The following is a 24,966-nucleotide window of genomic DNA, read 5'->3' as shown; positions in this document are numbered from 1 at the left end:
AAAGATTATTAGATTATTAACCGCGCGGTTAGCGAAATCTCGCTTAACTTTTCAAAAGGTCCTAAGTAACATTTTTTTCATGAATTAAATTGAATAGGGCAATCAACAGGCCAATATGAAAGCTTTTGATAGCAATACTCAAATTAATTCTTGAAAAAAATGTTACTTAGGTCCTTTTGAAAAGTTAAGCGAGAAATGTCCGATTCTGCAGTGCTGGTGAGAAAAATTATAAGAAAATGAAACAATTAGTTTTTTGTCCTTTGTATTGGAAATGAAATGATCGCGCGATTATCTAAATGTCCGGTTATTTTGTGCGAGTGGATAAATTAATAAGAAAGTGAAACAATCAGTGCAGGTTTGTACGTGTTTTGTAGAACGTAGAACGTAGATCGCGTCCTTTTTTTCTTCATTAAGCAGAACGATCAGCCGGTCATCAAAATTGTATTCTGCTTTGTGCGGTAAGCAGAAAGATCGGCCGGTCACCGAAATTTTGTTCTGCGTAGTGCGGGTGAGTAAATTAATTAGAAAGTTAAAGCTTAGATCGCGTCCAGACATGTTTTCTTCAGGAAGCAGAACGATCGGCCGGTCATCGAAACTTTGTTCTGCTTTGTGCGGTAAGCAGAACGATCAGCCGGTCACCGAAATATTGTTCTGCTTTGTGCGGCCTTAAATTAAAATTACTAGTTTTGTTTTTATCGATCACACTACACGCTATACACGGCATACCGTTTACCAAAACGAACCCTGCCACACTCCCTACCCCATATATCCAACATCCCAGTGATTTCTCGTGGAAGTGCAGACGACTCGTCGGCTTCTATCAAAGCGAGAATCATGTCAACATACTCCTACCCATTCCTCAATTGACCTGCATTCGGACACGGCCGGCGCTGGTATTGCTTATTTTTGGGTCACCAGTTCTTACACATTGAAGATGATGTTAGTCCCAAACTTCATCTGTTGGTTCTCTGTGTAATTACAGCTGACCTGGCAATAACGGAGGAGCAACCGTGGGCGGTCAATCATGCTCATGCATGCTCATGCTCATGCTCCCAAACATAATGGTGGTCCTGAAAAGAACCGATTCATTTCCACTTATGTGCCTCAACAACACGGCGTTGATTGCCAGATTCAAAGATGCTGTTGGGAACACGGAAGTAAAGATGTACTGCTGTTGCCACGACCGCCACCACCACCCAACGAAAAATTTCATCCGCATCATCACTCATAAATTTTAATCAACGAGCCCTCCCGTGCGAACGAAATCATCTGTGGAATGCATCATCAGGAATGCATCACGCTTGAATTTGTAATGCTAAAACGCATCATTCCGCTCATTTGCCAAAACATCATTTTGGTTTAAAACGCATTCGAAATTAATTTGGGGGCAATTTATTGTTCATACATGAAAGAGTGTCATATTTTATGCGAGAAACGTCAATTCACTGTTTTTAACAAAGGAGAACAAAAGAAAACATACGATGATTCAACTCATCCAGGAGTTTTAAGGTGCTGAGTTGGGTGCGTTTCAACTCACGCTTGATTAGAATCGTCCATGAGTTTTGAGTTTTACCACCACAGACCAAACCACAGGCAAGCTTGAACCGCCCTGGTCCGTTCTCCGTGACATCCAGAATGAAAATGACGCGCGGACGCGAAACACGGGGCTTTATATACACAGGAAAACGAAGCAGTGGATCACCGTACCTTACTACAATCTGATGTCCGTGTTGGGGATTTATGAACAGGATTGAATTTTCACCGATTTGGAAAGAAATAACATTTTCAATAGTTTAACGTTGATAATCAATAGTATCAATAGAATTGGCAAATTGCTGGAGAGTTTCCGAATCTATTGATAAGCAAATCTCGAAAATCCATCGAAAGATAAAGACGCTATTAGCGTTTGAAATCTATCCTAATTTCGTGACGGTCTCGAATTTGGAAATTTCGGATTTACACCCTGTATCTGAGTCTTCCCCTTAGACGTAGTTTACGTCAAAAAACGGTCGGGACTAGAAATCTCGATCGGGTCACGACACTAATGTGAAGGTCTGGCGCTTGAGTAGCGAATGCTTTGCTTTATTGGGGTCGTGGTTTCAAATCCTAACGAAGTATGTGTGTACCTCCAATACATTTTCCGTACTAAATTTTCCACATGCTGTGCATAGGCACATAGAGTTTTCAAACACTATAATTAATGGAACTTTTAGTCGAAGGGTGTTAATTTGGTACAAATATGGGAATCAGGGGGCTCAAAATTTGGATACACCGCTGAAATTGGGACAGCAGAAAGCGTGTCAATCTACAGAGAGTGAGCTAAATGCCTACTCCTTAAAGTTCAGCGGTTCTCAACCTTTTTATTGAGAGGTACCCCTTCAAACTTATGCTTTCATCGAGGTACCCCCTATTTAATTTCGCTGCTAATGAAAATAAGCGTGTTTCATAAGATATATTAAAAACAACCCAGAAAACTAAAAATTGTCTGAAGTTTTCATTATTCCGTGAAACTTTTTGATTCAAATTGGTTTTATATGTCAAGCTTCCAACAAGACTTTCGGAGGCTTCCGAGCCTCTAGGAAGGAAGCTTCCAAGCCTCCTGAAACCAGGATTACGACTTACGAGTCTCTTGATAGGGAGTAGGCTTCCGAGCCTCTTGGAAGGAGGCTTCCGAGCCTCTTGGAAGGAGACTTCCGAGCCTCTTGAAAGGAGGCTTCCGAGCCTCTTGAAAGGAGGCTTCCGAGCCTCTTGAAAGGAGGCTTCCGAGCCTCTTGAAAGGAGGCTTCCGAGCCTCTTGAAAGGAGGCTCTGAGCCTCTTGAAAGGAGGCTTCTGAGCCTCTTGAAAGGAGGCTTCTGAGCCTCTTGAAAGGAGACTGAGGCCTCTTGAAAGGAGGCTTCCAGCCTCTTGAAAGGAGGCTTCTGAGCCTCTTGAAAGGAGGCTTCCGAGCCTCTTGAAAGGAGGCTTCTGAGGCCTCTTGAAAGGGGAGGCTTCCGGAGCCTCTTGAAAGGAGGCTTGGAGGCCTCTTGAAAGGAGGCTTCTGAGCCTCTTGAAAGCAGGCTTGAGCCTCTTGAAAGGAGGCTCTGAGCCTCTTGAAAGGAGGCTGAGACTCTGAAAGGAGGCTTCTGAGCCTCTGAATGGAGGCTTGAGCCTTTTGAAAGGAGGCTTCTGAGCCTCTTGCAAGGAGGCTCTCGAGTTTCTTGAAAGAAAGCTTCTGGGCTTCTTGAAAGGAGGCCTGAGCCTCTTGAAAGGAGGCTTCTGAGCCTCTTGAAAGGAGGCTTCCGAGCCTCTTGAAAGGAGGCTTCCGAGCCTCTTGAAAGGAGGCTTCCGAGCCTCTTGAAAGGAGGCTTCCGAGCCTCTTGAAAGGAGGTTTCCGAGCCTCTTGAAAGGAGGCTTCCGAGCCTCTTGAAAGGAAGCTTCCGAGCCTCTTGAAAAGAGGCTTCCGAGCCTCTTGAAAGGAGGCTTCCGAGCCTTTTGAAAGGGGTGTTCAAGTCTCTTCAAAGAAGGTTTGCCCAGTCTTTTGAAAGGAGTTTAGCGAGGCTCTTGAAAGGAGGCTGAAAGGAGGCTTTGGGGACGCTTTTTGGGGGGCTATAAAGCTTCTTACAACGGAGCTTCTTAGCTTTTAAGAAAAAAGTCCTTTAAGCCTCTCAAATGGGGATGGATTTTAGAAGCATATTCTTAACATATCAATATGTTTCTATCATATTCTTATTTTTTGATTCGATCAGATTTTCAAAATTTGTTCCTTCTTCGTTTGGTCTATAACCTTTTTGTGCTACAGCCCTTCATGTACTGTGCTGGTTGTGGTAGGCAAGATTAACTAGGATTAAATTTCCTAATTGGATTTGCGTGCACTTTATGTACAATGCAAAGTTTTTGAATAAAAAATTAAACCATTATCAAAACTTTATCAATCAAGGAATTTTATTACATCCGCCATTGCCCATTTTTTCCGAGGTACCCCCTGAGGTCAGCGAAGGTACCCCCAGGGGTACATGTACCCCAGGTTGAGAACCGCTGCCTTAAAGTAATACCGAAAAGTGGTTCTGCGGAGAATCTAGGCGCGAGTTTCCATTTTTCTTTCCGTTATTGTTAACTTTATGAGAAAATAAAACGCTCGGTTTATGGTATTTTTCTATGACAATTCATTTGGTTTATTTTGTTTTCATCACTATTATATGTACAGCACTTGTCTTCTCGCAATATTGTTCAACTTGATTATTGTACAAAAAATCTTCCTCTGTTCTGCCCTCACGTATAGTGTTTTCTCCATCATTATTTTCTACTAGGTATGGTTTCTCTTGGGGTTTTACAAATATACAAGACACAAAGCAACTGATTGGTTTATACAAAATCGTTCTCCTGCGAACGAGCTCTGTTTTGTAATTGTTTGCTTGTTTTGCTACGGCGATATTTTTTTCTACGCTTTTCAAACACTTTCTCGCTTAACTTTTCTTTCAATCCTTCGCTTTTCATTCCTCTTCATTCGGAGGCTTACTATAGCATTCCATTTTGTTTTGTTTTTTTGTTAATCAGTATCACAGATTAAAAGATTTCATAATATAATAATATTTGTTGCATTAAAAGTAATTGCGGGTTGTTGTTGCTGTTGTTAAAAAACGAAACAATGTCGTATCAAAAGAACAAGATGGGTAATTGTGGTACTAAAATGGCGCACAATTGTTGGGTTGCTGACTTGTTGCTTCCTTTCTTGAAGGAAACCCCTTTTACTTAATTTCTCCTAGGCTACTTTTGATTCTGGCTAGATCTCCTTCGTTCTTTCGCTATCTAAGCTGCTTATTTTTGTTTTGTTACAATTACTGTTTACCTGAGTTGAAATATACATATTACACATACTTTGTTTGCTAGTTTACTTGTTTCATCTTTGTCTGTGTTGGTTTTCCTCTAGTTGTCTATTGCGGCGGTAGTATTAATGGAATTCCTTACTTTTGCTGGTTGTGACTGCTGTTTTCTATTGACTTTCGCTTTTCAAATAATGGCATTTTGTATGTTTACAATTCTGTGTACTTAAGTATGGTCTTATATCATTCCAATCAGTTCCAACCACAAGACCCATTGTGGTGGCGTGCTTTACGTATTAATTATCTAGGGAAAAACTAGCTCAAATGCACATTGTGAATGGCATAAAAATGCATTTTTGTTGTTCAAAGTGTTGCCGTTTGCATTTTTTATTATTCTGGAAAATTACTTTTCAAAATAAGACAACATTAATTGTTTTGGATTATCTCAAAATTGGCGCCGCCTACTTCCGTCCGCAATCAGCATGGAAATGGATTCTATTTTTTACAAACGCTAAATTGAGATGCTTTTTTGTAGTATTTTCTTTTTTACATAGGTTACTGAAGCGAATATTTAAAAAAACCTGTTTTCACCCCAATATGAAACGAAAAATGAGTCATATTCCCATAGAAAGGTTATACATTTTAAACGAAACAAAGTAGCTCTTTGAAAAAAAAAACTTTGGTATAAAACGTATTAACGGAGAGATTAAATGTCTTGAAATTGGGTGTATAAAATCAATCCTTCACTGTACTTTCTGACACTAACTGGAGGTCAACTCAATGGAATGGCTTTCTCTCCTCCAGATGACTTCCAGTTAGCGTAGAAAGTACAGTAAGCGATAGACGTCTCAGCCACGCAAGGGAAGCTGTATAATACTTTCAAGGGATTCGAACCCCCCGTTTGACCCATACACAGAGAGAATCGGAGCGAATATACCGACTCTATCATTGATCATATCAAGTTACTGCTAAAGAAGTAATTTCATGACAACGTGCTACTAGTGTCGACATCACTAAAATAGGGAATAGGTTCCTTGCAGTGATGGAAGATCACCGAGATCGAGCGATCGAAAAAATAGAATCCCCAAACGATTGCAAGGTGAAGTATGTTCACTACGCGAAACATGACCCGAACCACCCAGGCGCCATTTGGTCTCCGTGCATAAACTTTGACATCCCACCCCGGTCCGTCATCGCAAACGAAGCGACACTGCGGTGCTAATTATTTAGCGTGCGCCGTCCCGTTTCTAGCATCCGTTGACCATGGTTTCGACCAGAGTGGTCTTACCGGCTGACGTCAGCCCATTGGCGTTGGTGGCAGCTGCGGCGACGGCGGCGCTAGCGGCCTTAATCAGACTGGCCGGAGCGTAGTTGACGCTGATGCTGATCGGATGCAGCGGAGGCATTTGTCGGTAGCTTTTGCCGAACAGGTCGATTCCGTTCAGGTATGGCAGTAAACTTTCGTAGTTGACATTCAGCGGAATATAGAAACCCTGGGTATGACACGCGAAGACGGGGACAGCATACGAGGCGTAAACACTTCTCGCCACGTGGTGCTCACTCTTGATTTCGGTGAGGCCGTTCTTTAGGTCTTCTCGGTCGTCGCGCACGGCTTGTTCCGTTGGCTCTCCGGAGGAAATCTTCCGCTTCAGGGATAGCGGCTCGTCGTTTCCGTTGGTCTGGGCGTTGGCACTGTCTGTTCTACTCTTCGGACCTAGCCCGTTCATCAGACCTTTGATGGCCGATGGTGGAGGCACTTCAGTCATCGGATGATCCTCATGAACCGACGAGGGACTGTGTGCCATCTCCGATAAGTGACCGTTCTCGTTGCCGTGGGTATCCTGCGAGAAGCGTTGCTGAATGTAGTTTTTGAACTTGTAACTGTTGTGGCTGTGTTCGTGTTCGGGTGAAGTTTCGGAGAACTTTCGCATGCGAATTGTTCGCAGGACACTTTCGTGCTGAGCGTTGATGTTGTTGTTGGTGTCCTGTGAGAGGTGCTGCAGCTGGCCACTGGTAGAACTGGTGGAAATGCGAGAAGGTGAGGACGCCTCGAAGTCCACCGTCGAGTGATTGCTGGAGGTATCCAGATGCTGCACACTGCTGGGTGCGGTCGAGGTGATTACCGCTGCCTGTGGTGGATTACTGTTACTGCTGTTGGTGTTGCTGCGAAAACTGAGGTCCTTCACGTCGTGGTGGTCATTACTACTGTGTTCAATATCGGACGGACACGATAGCATATCCCTGAGCTGTGACAGTGGACCTGGATGTAAATACACTGGGCTGCCGCCGTTTGGAATCTCGGACCCACACCGGGACTTCATCATTTCACCTGGAATCAACAAGAGACAATACAGTCTGGAGTCATCGACACAACACAACTGGTTTGGTATGTGCGGCTCACCTTTCATGATCTCATTGCAGTGTTCCTTGAGGTGCGCCACCATCCGGTAGCACATCTCCTCGCCCCGTTCCCGCAGCATGAACTTGGCCGCCTCGGTCAGACAGTCGTGGTAGCCAACCCGGTACTGCTCGGCGCAGGAGTTTTCGCGGGCGCACTCCTGGTTCTGGAGGTTCTTCAGGTGTCGGATGGCCATTTCGATGATTTCGGTTTTCTCCACGCGGCCGCGCCCCTTTCGCATGTACTGCTGCGGGATGAGACGGGACAGGTCCGCCAGGCAGGAGTTCATCCGATCTCTCCGCCGCTTCTCTATTATTCGATGTGATAACGGATCTTGCTGCGGAAGAGAAAGAAAAGACGGAGATCATGTTAGAGCGGTTCGAACACTTTAATGCTAATCAAAACGTGTTGACAACATTTTATGATAGGATTGCCTTTGTTTTTGGCAATATTTTAATTATTTAAGTAATTAATGCACTATTCAAGTTTTTCCAAACCACACAAATTGTTTATACCTAATAGATTTAGCATTTTTAATGGTTTCTTTATAGATGAGCTCGATGGTCTAGTGGCTATCGGTTCTTCTATATAAGCAGGATGTTCTGGGTTCAATTTCAGGCTCATCCCTTCCCTACTTCATATTTCTATCTTTGTTTTTTTTTCTGTGTTTCACGTTCTACCAAAACGATACCTTCTATTATAACCTTCCAAACTAACAATTCCAAAAACCTTCTGTGGCAACTATGAGAGGTCGTAGAGCATTTTTCTTTAGTAGGTGTCCAATTAAGGCAGTGGTCCCCAGCAACCTTACTATCAAGGGCTGCATAGCAATGTTGAACTGCTGAAGCGAGCCGCAAATAACATATGCGTAAGCACATTTTATTCTACGGGTTTTATTTCCGTAGCTGACTTTTAGTTGATACTAACGGATATTCTTGTAGAACGGACTAGACCAGAGAAACATCTTTTCGCAACAACATGTTTTCAACAAAGTTTGCAGAAAATATATTGAGCTATTTCCCCCCGGGGCACCTGGAACTTACTACAGAGTGGTCAGGGCAACTGATCGTCCTGAATATGCTTCCTGAAGCATCTCCATGAAAAATCTTGAAGTTTGATACCAATATTGATATGGTACCGGATAATATATACTTGATTGGAAGGATATACATAATTGACCATAGTATCCGGAAACAGGTTTACTGAAATGACCATATCTCGGATGTTTTTCAACGGATTTAAGCGCAGCTGCCCGCATTCAATTTTCAATAAGATCTAGTTTCTAGATTGATTCCACGTCGAGCATCCGAGCGAGACGGTTGTAAGTCCGCGTACGGTCTGCTTCTCTTTTGGTTTTTTTCCTGAAGTACAGGTAGAGGTTTTTTTTTTCCGAAAGTGTTTTGAAGCATAGTGCTTGAGTGGAAGAGGTGCTTAGCTGAAGCAGTTAAGTAGCCATTTCGTTGCTTTTGCAAGTCAACGCAAAGTTTTGCAGTTTCTTCGGCGTCCATCGCAGGCGCAAGCATAATCGCCCCACGCCGACAGTCATCATCCATCGTGCGTCTCCACCAACACAGACGCTGTCGGTGTGTGCTGCCAGAACCGTTAGCCGGCGACACAGCAGTGTGAACGCAAGTATTTACTTGAGCTCCCTCTCGTTATTCCCCTCTCTTCTCCATCTTATTGGAATAGTTTTTTTCCTTTTTCTTTAACTCGTCTTCCCCTCTCATTAATTTGTGTGTGTGTGTGTTTTTTTCTGTCCTTGTGATAATTGTTTAGTTTTAAAATAGATTGTGCCTCGCTGCAGCGGCGCATTTCGTGTCCGCAATGCGCGATGGCGAAGTTGGAGGGGGTACTTCGTATTCCATGTCAGATGTTTCGTTGCATTCGGGTGTTCCAAACCAAAACGAAATGGACACCAGCAACGCTAAAATTTCCTCTACGAGCCCCCGTCCCAAGGTCTATCCTCACGACTCTAGCAAAGATCAGCAAAGATCTGGAAAAGCGATTTTCGTCTGTCACGACCATTGACATGGTTGGGTCCAGTAAGCTTCGCGTCACGGTCAGTGATCGCAAACAGGCCAACGAGATTGCCACCTGTGAGCTTTTCACTCTCGAATATAGGGTGTATTTACCGTCAGCAGTGTGTGAGATCGCGGGGGTGGTGACGGAGGGAAGTATGACATGCGACGATTTGAAACAAGGTTTCGGTCGTTTCAAGAACGTTTCTTTGCCTCCTGTTGCGATACTGGATTGCAAACAAATGTATTCGGTGTCGCAGGAGGGAGAGAAGCGGATTTATTCCCCGTCCGACTCTTTCTGCGTCACCTTTTCTGGGTCCGCACTGCCTGACTACGTAGTGATTGGTAAACTTCGTCTACCTCAGCGGTTCTCAACCTGGGGTGCATGTACTCCTGGGGGTACCTTCGCCGGGCCCAGGGGGTACCTCGGACAAAAATGCATAATGGCGGATGCATTACAATTTTAAACAAAACTTATTGATAAAGTTTTGATGTTTTGTTGGTTTGTTTATTAGAGACACTTCACACCACCAGGGATGCATTCGTGTAAAGTTATGATATATGTATAATTATTTTTATTTCAAAATTTTGTCTTGTCCTATCCTGCACTACCAGCACAGTGTATGAAGGGCTGTGTGACAAAGGATCAAAAGGACAGAACGACGAACGAACGAATTTAAAAATCTTCTATGCAATCTACATGATCGAAACAAAAATGAATCATATGTTATGAATATGGTTCTGAACTAAAATTTAGAGTCTACACGTTTGGTAGCCTCCATTTGAGAGACATGAAGGCTTTTTTGTCTTGAAAAGCTCAGTTGCTTCGTTGAAAGAAGATAAGAAGCATCTTTCAATGCTCCTTGAAAGCCTCCTTCTAAGGAGCTCGGAGGACTCCTTTAAAGAGGATCGAAAGTAACCTTTCAAAGGTTCAAAACCTACTTTCAAGAGGTCCAGAGGCATTTGTTCACGAGGCGAGGAGGCCTTCTTCCAAGATGCCCGGAAGCCCTCTTTCAAGAATCCTGGAAACCTCGTTACTAGAGGCCCAGAAGCCTCATATCAACAGGCTCGGAAGCCTTCGGAAACCTTTTTTCAAGATACTGGGAAGCCTACTTTTAAGAAGCTCAGAAACCTGTTTTGAAGTGGTTCAGAAGCCTCCTTTCAAGAGGCCCGGAAGCCTCCTTTCAAGAGGCCCGGAAGCCTCCTTTCAAGAGGCCCGGAAGCCTCCTTTCAAGAGGCCCGGAAGCCTCCTTTCAAGAGGCCCGGAAGCCTCCTTTCAAGAGGCCCGGAGGCCTCCTTTCAAGAGGCTCGGAAGCCGTCTTTCAAGAGACTCGGAAGCCTTTTTTCAAGAGTTCGGAATAAGGAAAATTTTAGTCAACTTTACGGAAAGTCTCCGTTATATCCCGTTAATTTTCCCGTTTATTTTTCCCCCGAGAGTATATTCCGTTAATTTTCAGTTCCATTTTCTATATATCTTATGAATAACACTTATTTTTATTTACAGCAAAAAAAAGATGGGGGTACTTCAATTAAAGCAAAAGTGCGAAGGGGTACCTCGCTAGAAAAAGGTTGAGAACCGCTGGTCTACCTCTTCGGCTGTATGTACCGAAGGTGATGAACTGTGTTAATTGCAAGCAGCTGGGCCACACCGCTCAGTACTGCTGCAATAAACCTCGCTGTGCATCATGCGGAGAGAAACATGTGGATGGCGCGTGCAAGACGGCACCGAAATGTGTCTATTGTAACGAAACCCCTCCACATGCTCTTGAAGCTTGTCCAACGTACATACAGCAGCGAATCCACCAGAAACGGTCTATTTAGCAGCGTTCTCGGTGAAGTTACGCCGAAATGTTGAGGAAGGCCGCTTCTCCACTCGTTTCTGACACCATCTACTCGTCTCTTCCTTTGGACGATCAAGGTAGCTCTGACTCCGAGGTTGGAAATGGGGTTCCCTTTGTTTTCAATGGCTCAACGAGGAAGAGAATAAAACAGAGCCAGCGACCCTAGAAAAAGCCTAGAAAATAGCCTCAAAGTGAGCCCCAATCCAACATGGTCAAATTCAAAGCGGGTGGAAATACTCAAAAACGTTCAACTTTTGTGGTTTCACATCGGGATGATCGAGATTTTCCACCGCTTCCGGGAACATCTAAAATTCCAGATGCCCCATTTTTTGCGATTTCTCAGCCAGAAAGAGAGCATACAGAGCGAGCAGAAGAACTCCCGAGCGCTCCAATGTTCACACTTTCTGGCATCGTGGAGCTCATCCTCAACTTCTTTGATGCTTCCGACCCCGTGAAGAACATGGTCAAAACTGTTCTTCCTATTCTGACTCCTCTCCTGAAGCAGCTGGCTTCGAAAATGCCCCTCCTCGAGTCATTTGTATCCTTCGATGGCTAACTTAGTCAATAAGGTTAACATGATTTCGATTCTACAGTGGAACTGTCGAAGTATTCTTCCAAAATTAGATATTTTCAAATTTTTAATTAATAAATTACAATGCTATGCTTTTGCTTTATGTGAAACTTGGCTAACACCAGATGTGAACCTTAATTTTCCTGATTTCAACATAATCCGTCGCGATCGGGCAAATCGATATGGAGGGGTGCTTTTAGGGATCAAACAGCACTCCTTCTATAGAGTCGATCTTGCGCCAACGTCTAGCATCGAAGCTGTCGCATGTCAGGTGACTATTCGATGAAAAGACGTCAGTACCGCCTCGATATATCTTCCTCCAAACACTGCGATATCTCGAAGAGATCTCTCGCACATCTGCTCGGTTGGCGTATTGATGGCGTAATGTCGATAGAAACACTTCCCCCGCGAGAAGAGTACGAGTTTCTATCCCAGTTGATTCTTGACAGCGCTCTTCAGGCACAACGTCGGCCAGTGCTAGGAGCTTCGATTCGTAGGAAACCACACAGTCCACAGGAAACCACAGTGGTGGGATGTTGAGTGTACACAACTTTATCGCGAGAAATCCGCCGCATTCAAAGAATTTCGGAAACACCAGAGATCCAGTTCAAGAAACTGGTCAAAGTGAAGAAACGCGGATATTGGCGCACTTTTGTTGAAGGTTTATCGCGCGAGACTTCAATGAAAACTCTGTGGACCGTCAGGAGAAGAATGCGCAACGCGTCGTCCGTAAATGAAGATCGTGAAAGCTCGTCGCGGTGGATACTTGACTTCGCAAAGAAAGTTTGTCCGGATTCGGTGCCGGTGAAACAAGAGCTACGTGATGCTTTTGCTGACAGGGATGACATGGATCGCCCCTTTTCGATGATTGAATTCTCGCTTGCTCTCCTTTCATGTAACAATTCCGCTCCAGGGATGGATAGAATCAGGTTCAATTTGCTTAAAAACCTCCCAGACGTCGCGAAGAGGCGCTTATTGAGCCTGTTCAACCAGTTACTGGAGTGCAACATTGTTCCGGATGATTGGAGGCAAGTGAGGGTGATAGCCATCCAGAAGCCCGGAAAACCCGCGTCGGATTATAACTCGTATCGCCCCAACGCGATGCTGTAATGTCTTCGGAAGTTGTTGGAGAAGATGATTCTCTTCCGGCTAGACAAATGGGTTTAATCGAATAGTTTTTTGTCAGATACACAATTTGGTTTCCGCAGGGGCAAGGGAACGAACGACTGTCTTGCGTTGCTTTCTTCAGAAATTCAGCTTACTTTCGCTAAAAAAGAGCAAATGGGCTCAGTGTTTTTGGATATTAAGGGGGCTTTTGATTCAGTTTGCGTTGATGTCTTATCCGACAAACTTCACTCGTGTGGACTTTCACCAATTTTGAACAATTATTTGTACAATTTGTTGTCAGAGAAGCGTATGAGTTTTTCTCATGGTGAATCGGCAATTTCACGAATTAGCTACATGGGTCTCCCCCAGGGCTCATGTTTAAGCCCCCTTCTTTACAATTTGTACGTCAGAGACATTGATGAATGTCTCATGCCAAATTGCTCGTTAAGGCAGCTTGCAGATGATTGTGTTGTATCCGTTTCGGGGCTAACCGCAGTTGATCTGCAAGGACCGTTGCAAGATACTCTGGACAATTTGTCCACTTGGGCTACGAAGCTGGGTATCGAATTCTCCGGAGAAAACTGAGATGGTTGTCTTTTCAAAAAACATAAGCCGGCAAAGTTCCAGCTACAACTGCTGGGTAACACAATCAATCAAAGCATGTCTCATAAATACCTCGGGAACTGGCTCCACTCGAAATGTACCTTCGCGAAGCACATACTGTATATCTGACACAAAAATGCCAGAAACGGATCAACTTCATGCGATCAATAACCGGAACATGGTGGGGAGCGCATCCCGAAGATCTTATGACGTTGTATAGAACAACCATTTTGTCGGTCCTCGAATACGGTAGTTTCTGCTTCCAGTCCGCGGCTAAAACACACATGCTGAAGCTTCAACAGATTCAGTACCGCTGTCTTCGTATCGCGTTAGGATGTATGAATTCGACACATACGATTAGCTTGGAAGTACTTGCGGGAGTACTGCCACTAACAGATCGTTTCGCGGAATTATCGCTCCGGTTCCTCATCCGCTGTGAGGTTCTCAATCCATTGGTCATTGACAACTTCGAGAAGCTGCTCGGACAAAACCCTCAATCTCGATTCATGAGTATTTACCACTGGTATATGACGCTTCGGTTGACACCAATCGTGCTAACTTCTTAAACTCTTACAGTTCCTCTGTTACTTTTGATCTGTCCATGAAGCAGGAGGTTCATGGAATACCAGACTTTCTGTGTGCGGAGGTCATACCTCCATTATTTGCAAGCAAATACGGGCACGCCAGTGAGGAGAGAAGCTTTTTTACAGACGGGTCAAAAATGGATGACTCCACTGGTTTCGGTGTTTTCAACGTTTTTCATAGCGCCTATTTTAAGCTCAAAGAGCCTTGTTCCGTGTATACTGCTGAGCTAGCGGCTATACACTATTCACTCGAGCAAATCGCATCCCTACCTCCTGACCACTTTTTCATCTTCACCGACAGTCTAAGTTCCTTGGAGGCTGTTCGGTCAATGAAACCGGTTAGGCACTCAGCGTATCTTCTGAATGGGATACGGAAAGCTTTGAGTGCCTTATCACAACGGTCTTACACAATCGCCATGCCTTGGGTCCCTTCTCATTGCTCGATCCCGGGAAATGAGAAAGCGGACTCTTTGGCTAAGGTGGGCGCTATGGAAGGTGATATTCACGATCGGAAAATCACTTTCGATGAATTTTTCACATTAGTTCGCCAGGAAACCTTGAACAGCTGGCAACATAAATGGACAAATGGGGAGTTGGGTAGATGGCTGTATTCAATTCGCCCGCAGGTATCGAAGCGTCCATGGTTCAAAAAATTGAATATGGGACGAGACTTCATTCGAACCATGTGTCGTCTAATGTCCAATCACTACACTTTAAATGCACATCTTTTCAGAGTGGGGCTCTCGGAAGGTAATCTCTGTGTTTGCGGCGAGGATCATCAGGACATCGATCATGTCGTGTGGGCGTGCGAGGAGCATCGTGGCCCCAGATCTGCGCTAACTGAACATCTCCGGGTCCGAGGAAAACAACCAAAGCCTATTAGGGAAGTGTTGTCGGGCCTTGATCTAGAGTACTGTAAATGTAAAACTGTAATCATTGTCTGCCCATTCCCTTGTCTGTCGTACCCCATATCGAATGTCTTCCTCTTGTTGTACATTTCCATGTCTGTCGTTAATCCCTTCCGTATGTCTTCCTCTCGCCGTTGTCTCCCAAAAAAAGTTTGTTTGTCCCGTTACAGATGTAAAAATGCGAGGAACGTCAACTTGTGAACATCAGCATCGTAATTACTTAAGCACCCTAAAATCCTTTCCTTTCCTACTGTATTATTGTAATACCTAACCTCGACTAAACCGCGAGTCTTTCGGTTCCCTAAAACTAACACTATGTATAAGAATCAAGAAATGTATTGTTAAACTTGATTTCGGCTCCGTAACGCTTCATGGCACATGAGCCTTCCAAATAAACGAAAGATTAAAAAAAATCTAGTTTCTAGGAAAATAGTGTTCAACGATGTTGTCGTGACCGGTCCTTGTCACTAACCGTTACATCAACAACATAAATGTTGTTGATGTTCATCGCGCTCGATTAGCCGAGTAGGGTGCCACCCACTACTCGGCATCGGAGCGGATGCTCGCTGCTACCTCCGATGAGACATTCCGATATTGGCAGAGGGCGGTGCCACCCGCTTACTCACCATCGGAATGTCATCGGGAACTCCTTCGGATCCACTCCTGTGGATCCTGGGATGGGCCGCCTTGGCCCGTCGATGGTCCCGCTGCTGGATGTGCTTCAACACATCGGCCAAAAATTCGAATCATTTGAACCATTTTACTCATATCTATGGACATATGAGACATGGTTCGCTAGTGATGAGTTAACACTCCATTCGTGGCATTCATACCCTGTTGCCATATTTTACCACTAATGCCTTCAAGTCCATTAGGTGCAATATAATTGCCTACTTTATGGCGAATTATCAGTAATACGCATTGAGCTTTCATAACTTGGTTACATTGCATGTTCAAGAATTTGTGATATGGGCAGATTTATACTAAGTGCCTTGTATGTACTTTTTTTGTCAGTACATTTTAATAATATTATTTTTTGTTAAACTTTAATTTCTTAATTTTTTTACTAACCCTATTGCTATCACTACAGATGTAACTTCAAACCACACAAAAATACGAGCGCCGAAGTGAAGTTATTTAGATTTTAAAAGTGAATCTGCCAACTTCCTCTTGTTCACATTTCGTGAGTAAAGAGCAAGCTTTTCTCCTCTACTGTTGGGTCAATCTGGTAAAACGAGGACTTGATTTTATTATTGCTTGTACGCACTTTTTTCTATAACGAAATTCTCTGTGCATCCGGTGAGAGTCGCAGAAGTGTTTTTGCGTATGGAACCACCCACCACTTATTAGAATAAGCAATAATATAAGCAAGAAATCAGTTTATCAGATATGACAGTGATATAGGCAGATAGATGCTTTGCTCAGCATAGTAATTAAAGTCCCCATTTTTGCCTAAATAGAAAAAAAAACTACAAATGGTTTAAATCTATAAAATAAGTTTGATGATTTTTTTTTTGGCGTAGAACCACTGCGTCCCTTGAGTTGAACTTTTGTGGTATACCCCTGATTACTCTTAACTATGTATTCGCATCTTCAGTTTCAGAATGATATCTGTCGTTTCTGTAACATGGAACGTAAAACCTCGGAACATCTGCTTTGCAGTTGTGATCAGTGATGGGAAATGTCAAAAAAATGTCATGGGGTTGCTATTACTAATTTGCTAATAACTTTTTTCAAAAGTTGTTTACAATTCGGAGTTTTTTATTAACATGTAATGCTTAAAAGGATTCTACAACTTTGCCAAACAGGTCATTGTTCTAAATATACAGTGTGAGGCATGATAACGAATTTAAAAAAATGTCACGGAATGTCATGACATTAATGTCATTTGACACTAATTCGGCTCTCACGCCGCCAATTTTAGTTTTAGAGCAATGACCTATTAGACAAATTTTTAGTATCCTTTGAGTGCTTTATGTTTATATAAAACATACGATTGTAAATTACTTGTGAAAAAAGTTATTAACAAATTAGTCCCATGACATCGATATGACATTTCCCGTCACTGGTTGTGATGCATTGTACAAGGGTAGATCTAAATTTCTAAATAAGGTACACCGGGGCAAGTTGAAATGGTTTTTTCAAAGTTGAAATTCGAAGTGCTATAATAATTCACCCTTTGATATATTTTGGATCCGTTTGCGGTGTTTGCTAGCTTGGGCCAAATATTATACATAAAAAATAAGCAACCTTAACAAACTTTTTTATAAATAGTTTTTATATTTAAATTATTTTTTTATATGCATCGTTTCAACTTGCCCCGCGAATCGGGGCAAGTTGAAACACTGCGTTATATTCAGACGTAAGCTAATTTTGCCGTATTAATAACAAAATGTTTGTACTCAGTGAGACTCAAAAAGCACGATGTTGTAAAGGTGACTATAATAATTGTACTCTTCGCAAAAGAGTACCATGTAAGTTTTTGACGATTCTGATTTTCTTTAAGAAATTAGCTTAAAATTGTTTCCTGCTTAAGAAAAACTGATAAAATAGTAGGCTTTGTTCTAGAAATTTTAAAACAAACCCACTTTTGTTGTCTCATCTTGATATTTACTCGCATAAAAATCAGATTTCAGATTTGGATAGGTACTATTTTACACAAAAAAAACTTAAGTATGGTCCATTTAATTGTAACACAGTTATCCGTATTTATTATACGGATAAAAAATATTATGTCAATTTTTTGGAAAGATACCATTTTTTTTTTCAATTTATTAGATTTTTTTGTATTTCTCCATGTAAAACAAGTTTGATAAATTCAACGGGAAATTACTCAAGTCGGCGAAAATGACATGAGACTCTTATGCGAATAAGGGCAGTGTACAACAAAGTCACAAGCGTATTTTCAGAGACCAAATTCTGGAGAACGCACTACGCGTGACAACTCGGATTACTATTCAGGATGCTGCATTATTTGGTTCACTTGTTTATTGCGCAGTTGATTATTTCGGTTGTGGCTTCTTCATAAATGCACATTAATTAACCAGCCATCATATCTCTCATAAACTCTTCTCTTCAATCGAAGAGGCAGCAGCCAATAGGCAGCTGAGGAAGTGAAAGGTGGAGTTAACGAAATGTTTACATAATCTATGTTTTATTTTTCTGAGAGTAAGTGCTCAGTAGATTAAGAATCTCAAAACTGCAGTTTAAACATGACCCCTTTTCATTCTATTGGAGATTGTAGGAGGGTTGCATTCATGACGGAATGGGCGGAAATTTATTTAATTTATGTTCAGAAGTTTGCATGTTTTTATAAATTTATATTTTTCGAATGTATGTATTTATGGGCCATGTTGAATTCTAAAAAACGAGCAATGGGCAATGTTTTAACATAACCGAGAGTAGACGTAGGACTTGTATAAACGTAACGTATTAACATTTAACTTCTAACTTTTGGATCTATGGAGTTTATTTATAGGTATTGATATTGAAAAACGACAACTTCAATTTGTTTATTCAAAACTTGAAATGAAACTAACAATTAAATTCATAATTAGAATTTATTTGTTTCTAACTATTAAGCCCTTATTTAAGACTTATTAAGACTGAGGCAAAATGTGCTATTTTAGGGATCTGCCACCTTTTTCAAACAAAGAAATACAGCACCAATTTCGTTGCTTCTTTTTGCTAAAATGCGTTCTCACTGCTGAAAATCACAATAATAAGAAACAAGTCAAGAAGCAGTAACCCTACTAAAATAGAGGGGTACTGCTAATACGTCAACGATAAATTATTTAATGTTTTGATTCCAAACTCTGTGTCTACGTCAAGTTTAATAGTATAATTTATCAGAAAATGAAAAACCGTCAGTTCTACCGCTGGCGACTGCATGTATGTAGGTAAACACAGCGAACGAACGAACTAAACGAAAATGCGCGAGCAAAAAAACACGTTAGTACGCGCTGTTGTCACAAATTGTAATGACTCGCACACAGTAGGCACTCCTTTTATACATAAAAAAAATCTTGCGGTGGACCCGAAGGCCCGTGGCATACCGAATTTTGATGTCCGTGTTAGGAATGCACGGGATTTATTATATATGAAATTTTGCTGGCTTTGGCAAGCATTGAAATTTTCAATAGCTTATCGTTAATGATTCTAAGTTTCAATGAAGTTGGCAAATTGCTGGAGAGTGTCCGAGTCGATTGATATATAAATCTTAAAAATCCATCGAAAGATATAGACGCTAGTAACGTTCGAAATCTTCCCTTTCAGCGTAACGCTCTCGATTTCAAAAAGCTAAATGACACCCAGTATAGTAAAGAAAGACGTAAGTCCTACGTCAAAAAAATACTTTCATTTGCGAGGGTGACGTTTTGAATCGTTGTTTCAACTTGCCCCGCACCACGCATTTCTATTTGCCCCGAAGAGTTGAACATGCAGATCAATATTAAACAACCAAAATACAAAAATTAAAACGGGTCTTTCATCGATTTTTCATAATCATTATGCTTATTCAACATTGAATGATTACCTACCGTGAAAATTTGATGAAAAAACTCTTCCAAAAATCGTTTTGAGACCTGTTTCATTGGCACGTCAAATAGTTGGTTTGTATTTTGCAAAGGGTGAAAAATAAACAATGGCAGGGATTGCTTTTGAAAGCAGCAATCTTTCGGGAATGGCAGTCAGAAGGTGCGTTTAGGCGAGTAGTTTGCTGAAAAAAATTATCAGAGAATTCGGTCATTTCCTATATGAATCACAGCTTCCGTTTCAACTTACCCCGCATTTCAACTTGCCCCGGTGTACCTTAGTGGCTTTTAGAGATGTCGCAAATTAATCGATTACTTCGATTAATCGATTAAACGTTGTGATAATCGATTAATTTTGAATCGATTATTATCCAACGTTTAATCGATTCAATAATCGAGAGGAATCTAGAGCAATCGATTAGTTATTAATCGATTATTCAGGATTTTACGACATCATAAGGATGTCGCGAATTAATCGATTACTTCGATTAATCGATTCATCGTTGTGATAATCGATTAATTTTGAATCGATTACTATCCAACGATTAATCGATTCAATAATCGACAAGAATTAAAAGTAATCGATTAGTTACTAATCGATTAATCGGGATTTTACGACATCTCTAGTGGCTTTATGCAACCAGGAGATATTTGGACTGGATAATCCTGGAAAGGTAGTGGGTTTTATTAACTCAATTATTAATACCGGACTGAGAAAAGACGCGTCTTAGGTTGTTTACTTGACAAATGGTGATCAACTTACACAGCTAAAAATAATTGAATCTACACGACATGTAAATTAGAAATGATGTAATAATAAATTGATTTAATCGGGAATTTGATTGAAAATTTAGTAGATTTGATAAAAGCTGTAATAATTGATTAATTGAAATTTGAAATCAATTGAAAATTGAGTTTATTTCAATGCTCACAATTAGAGTATCGAAAAACATAAAATTTTAAATTTTATTCCACAAGTTTTTACAGTAGAGATTATTTTTCAACTGCTACTTTAAAAACAAATGAATATACATCGAATTTTCAATCAATATTGATTTAATTTTCAATCGTCGTGTGAAATAACAGTAACAAAAGAAATGAATAAATAAATAGCAGATACCGCAAGTGCACTTTGGTATTTTTCGCTCAGTGAGATGGTGCTACATTTGTTTCGTACCGGGAGGACTAATTTATCAGCCATACGCGTGGCAACATTTTCCCAAAGTGTTTCAAATGTGCAATTCTCGAGTGAGGATTTTAATCGTATTCGGTGCAAATCTTGTTGGATCAAAGTGTTCGATATTTCGATGGCAGAACATACTTGGAATATACACTTGGATTTAGGACAGCAAGTATTCTTCCTATTCTGCGTTGTCAAACTTTAAAGAAATGAGAGGCTGATACTGCTGATATTATTAGAACATATATCGTGTAATTGAATAAATAAATAAATGAATTTATGAAACTCACCATTTTATTTAAATAATACTATCACACATTTTTCAAGCTTCCATTCCATTGAATTGATATTTATTTGCGTTCGCATATATTTGGTATTCTGTTTTCCATCCACAAATATTCTTAAAAAGGGCGACACTATATGCATGATTGGGTTTCCAAAATGTGGTCTAGACTGTTCATTTGAGTCAATAGAATTTTTCTGTTGAAAATCCCAAATAAAAAAAAGGTGAACGAAATGTCAAATTCCACCATCGTTTAAATTTACAGAATCGTGTGAAATTAAACGAGTTGAAAAATTCAATTAAATCTATGTACATGTCATTTAATTTTCAATCCGTGTAAATTTACACGGAAGCTTGGAAGTACCCAATAATGGGTACTTTCGTACCCATTTTGCACAAAAGCGGCATAACTCATTAAATGGGTAAACGCGATTTACTCATTAATGAGTATACGCCATGAACTTCAAATAATGGGTATTTTTGACACTCAACTTTGTTTTACAAAATGGGTAAAAAAGCGCTTTTTGTTGAATATTTTAATACGAATTGAGGTTAGGTTATCAGAATTAATCAGTGAAAGTGAACAAATAAAAAAGGCTATTTTTTCCAATTTATTTTGCCAACATTATTGTTGTCGGCGACATTATATAAATCTAAAGCGATAACAACGGTTTATGATTGTTTATGAAGCTTTCAACGGGTATCTGGGTGACATTCTGTTAGCTCAGCAGGCAATATTTCAGCGCAATCAATCCTATTTCGCCTTGCAGGACTACAATTGGATATGCTTGCAGTTATGCAGATATGCAGTTTTTGTAGTGGATATGCTTGCACTGAACTCTCGAAATTCGATTAACTCTCCTACAGACAGCATCTTTATAATCCGCATTCCGGAAATCCTGTAGGAGAGATGTTGTAAAGTATGAATATATTGTAAAAAGGTAGTGAATACAGAACGACGGAAAAGTCCCAAACGGAGGTGCATCAGTTTGGAAAATTTGTAGAGTAGCTTACCTTCCAATTTACAGACTGTTGTTCAGAACTTAATCCTTTGGCAATTGGTAAAATCCTCTGTAATATCCCGCGCAACAAAGCACCATGTTTCAAGCAGCAAATACAATGAAATTTGTGCAAAAATAAAAAAAACTCTGCCAAATACAAGAACGTTCATGAAAAATGACGACGATTTCAGCTTTGTTTTATTGGGGGCAGTTTACCCATTTTCAAAACGAGAACATATAATCTTCATTGGGGTTAAAGTACCCTTTATTTGTTTCAGAAAAAATACCCATTTTTTGACAACTCGGTACTGATATGAAAAATGGGTAAATGAAACACTTTTAATGGGTACTCTCAATCTTCCGGTTAATATCTGACTCATTTTTCGTTTATGTTCATGCTCCAAATATGTGCATGAAAATAAATGTAAATTTACACAAAAATTAATACTGTGTGGCCAATATTTTTCAAGTGATATCTGCTCGGGCAGTGTCCGGTTATTAGGCCAGTGAAGGTGCAAAGAGCTCTCTTGCAGAGCTCCAAGAGCTTTTCGGTTACTTTAACATTGGGAATTATAAATCTCTTTGATTGAGCACACTTTGCGGCAACCAACCAGTTGGTCATCAACCTTTGTGCTTCCCAGGATTTCAATTCCATTTTTATACTACAGTATGATATACCGCAGAAAGGTTCTGGGCCAATAAACTGTGTGTTCGAACCTCGTGTTGCAAGCTCGTCTGCCTTTTCATTACCTTTCAATGCCACAGTGTCCTGGAACCCAGTACAGATTTACGGAGTTCACTTGGCGCACTTTTCGCAATGAAAGAATGCAGTTCCAGACAAGTTTTGTTGTACATTTAAAGCTACTCAATGCTTTAGTGCTGCTTGACTATCTGTGAAGATACAAATATTTGCATATCCACATTTCTCTCTACACAGATATTAGCACATTTCATTATAGCAAAATCTCCGATTGGAACACCGTTGGATAGCTTCCCATTGCCACTAAGATCGATATCCCAGGGCCGAAGATTCCTGCTCCCGTTTTTCTTCCTATTTTTGAGTCATCCGTGTAGAATTTTATGGAACTGTCCTGAACAGGTGGGACCTCCGACTTCCCAGTCCATTAGTGATGGCTCACGTATGTTATAAGGAATGTCACAGTTCTCCACAGGTTTCATCCAGTCTCCACTCATATTCATTACTGGCCCATATTGAAAATTTTGTGAGATACTCAAGTGTCCCACTAAATCGCCTCAGTTGTCAATCCGCTCTCGATCAGTTCGGTCACCTTTTTGCTTCAAAGCAAATCTTGTTTTCTGCGATTCGGTTATCCGACAACAATGGCCGCCGCCATCATACGGAAAAACACGTTGGTCATTGATTTCAGTGTATTTACCCGCGCGACTAATTGCTGGGGACGTTGAGAAGTTTATTCGCGACAATCTTCGGATTGAATCTGCTGCCATCAAAAGCCTTCAACTGCACACACCATACGAAAATGTGCTCTGATCGAAATGCGTACTTTTAGAGGTGGCAGAACAACTGGCTGCTTCTAATCATCTGCAACATTTTTTGATAGTGGGAAAGAAGAAGTATAACATTCCAGTCTACGTTGAAGATAATGCTACAAATGTCCGCATCCATGACCTTCCCCCGGGAATTACTAATGAAGCTATCGCTGATTACATGAAACAATACGGAAAAGTTAAGTCAGTAGCGCGTGAGTTGTGGAAGAAATTTTTCGCAGGTATTCCAAACGGTGTTCGTGTAGTGAGGATAGATTTAGAGAAACACATACCATCATACATCAGAATTCAAGATCAGTTAACTACTGTGTCTTACCGAACTCAGATACCCACTTGCCGCCGGTGTGGTAGAAAAGTTCACCCTAAACAAAAATGCTCTGAAGCAGGAGCTGGTGGAAAGGAAACCAATGCATCGATCATTGTACCCGTTGGCGATACTCATGCAGTGCGTCAAAAACAACAACAACCAAACAATGTGAATGTGACTGATCATCAAGCGCAGATGGACGACGAAATTCAAGTGAGTAACGAAAACCGTAAAACAATCGAACAGCCGAAACGAAACGTTCGCCCGCTGAATACGGAGACCAGTTCACCACCGCGCAAAAAAGCCACTTTGGAAGAAGCAAACGTAAACCCAACTCGATCCGATACACTTTGTGAGATCGACAACGGAGACAACGACGATGACGAAGTGGATGACACCGAGAGCGATACGGAGCCTGCGGCAGATGATATCGACGGATGGATACTGAAATCTAGAAGGCGCGGAAAACGACAAGATAGAATGATTGCGAAATGGCTAAGTGAATTATAAATTTGATAATAAATGAAATGTAATATTTTTATTGTAAGAAAATCATGACACGAATGCATTATTTTGATGTAAAGTGTCATTAATAAACAAACAAACAAACAACTAAATCGCCTGACTTGAATAACTTCAAGTTTTTGCATATTCTTTTCCGCTTCTAACTGCACGAATTCATACAATGGTAGCAGATTTAGAATTGCATCTAACGATTTTGAAGGAGTGCTACGCATTGCTCCCGTTATAGCAATGGACACTAACCTTTGCAGTTCTGTCAGCTTCTTCTGTGCAGTAGCCTCTTTTGTTTTTGGCCACCAAACAAGAGCAGCATATGTCAGTTTTGGACGAATAATGGAAGTATAAATCCACTTTATCATTTTTGGTCTTAAGCCCCATTTCCATATCCAGAAGGCACTAGTTGCCTTTCCGATCGCACACTCAATATGAGCATTCCAGTTTAGTTTAGAATCCAGAATGACTCCCAGGTATTTGACCTGTTCACTAAGCTGAATTTCTAGTCCTCCAAGCTTTAGAGCTTTTAGATCAAGTTTCCTTTTCCTAGTGAATGGTACCACCATTACAATTTTGACGGATTAATGCTAAGGCCTTCCTAAATACACCACGATTGGGTAAAATTTAGAGTCCATTGCATTCTTTCAGAAATGATATTGTCGAATTTCCCCCTCACTATGATGACAATATCGTCAGCAAAGCCTACAACCTCGAAACCTTTTTCTTCTAAGCTTCCTAGAAGATCGTCTACAACTAAGGACCACATTAGTGATGAGTTTGATGATAGAAG

The 24,966-nt window shown here is 41.1% G+C and overlaps 1 protein-coding gene across 3 annotated transcripts in view; it reads right to left on the bottom strand.

Annotated features, from left to right (window-relative positions):
• Positions 1 to 4,125: 4,125 nt before the first annotated feature.
• LOC134223246 (transcription factor cwo) overlaps positions 4,126 to 24,966 on the bottom strand; it is a 138,455-nt gene continuing 117,614 nt past the window's right edge. For all 3 annotated transcript variants that reach the window (XM_062702392.1, XM_062702400.1, XM_062702405.1), the window contains exons 3-4: positions 7,202 to 7,535; positions 4,126 to 7,129 (exon numbers count right to left, since the gene is read on the bottom strand). In XM_062702392.1, coding sequence (XP_062558376.1) covers positions 6,048 to 7,129; positions 7,202 to 7,535 — 1,416 coding nt within the window. In that variant the 3' untranslated portion in view covers positions 4,126 to 6,047. The remainder of the gene's footprint in view (positions 7,130 to 7,201; positions 7,536 to 24,966) is intronic.

The sequence above is a fragment of the Armigeres subalbatus genome, chromosome 1, assembly GCF_024139115.2.
Source record: "Armigeres subalbatus isolate Guangzhou_Male chromosome 1, GZ_Asu_2, whole genome shotgun sequence".
NCBI lineage: Eukaryota > Metazoa > Arthropoda > Insecta > Diptera > Culicidae > Armigeres > Armigeres subalbatus.
Note: the sequence above shows the minus strand (reverse complement) of the source record. Positions and strands in the feature narration are given on the sequence as shown.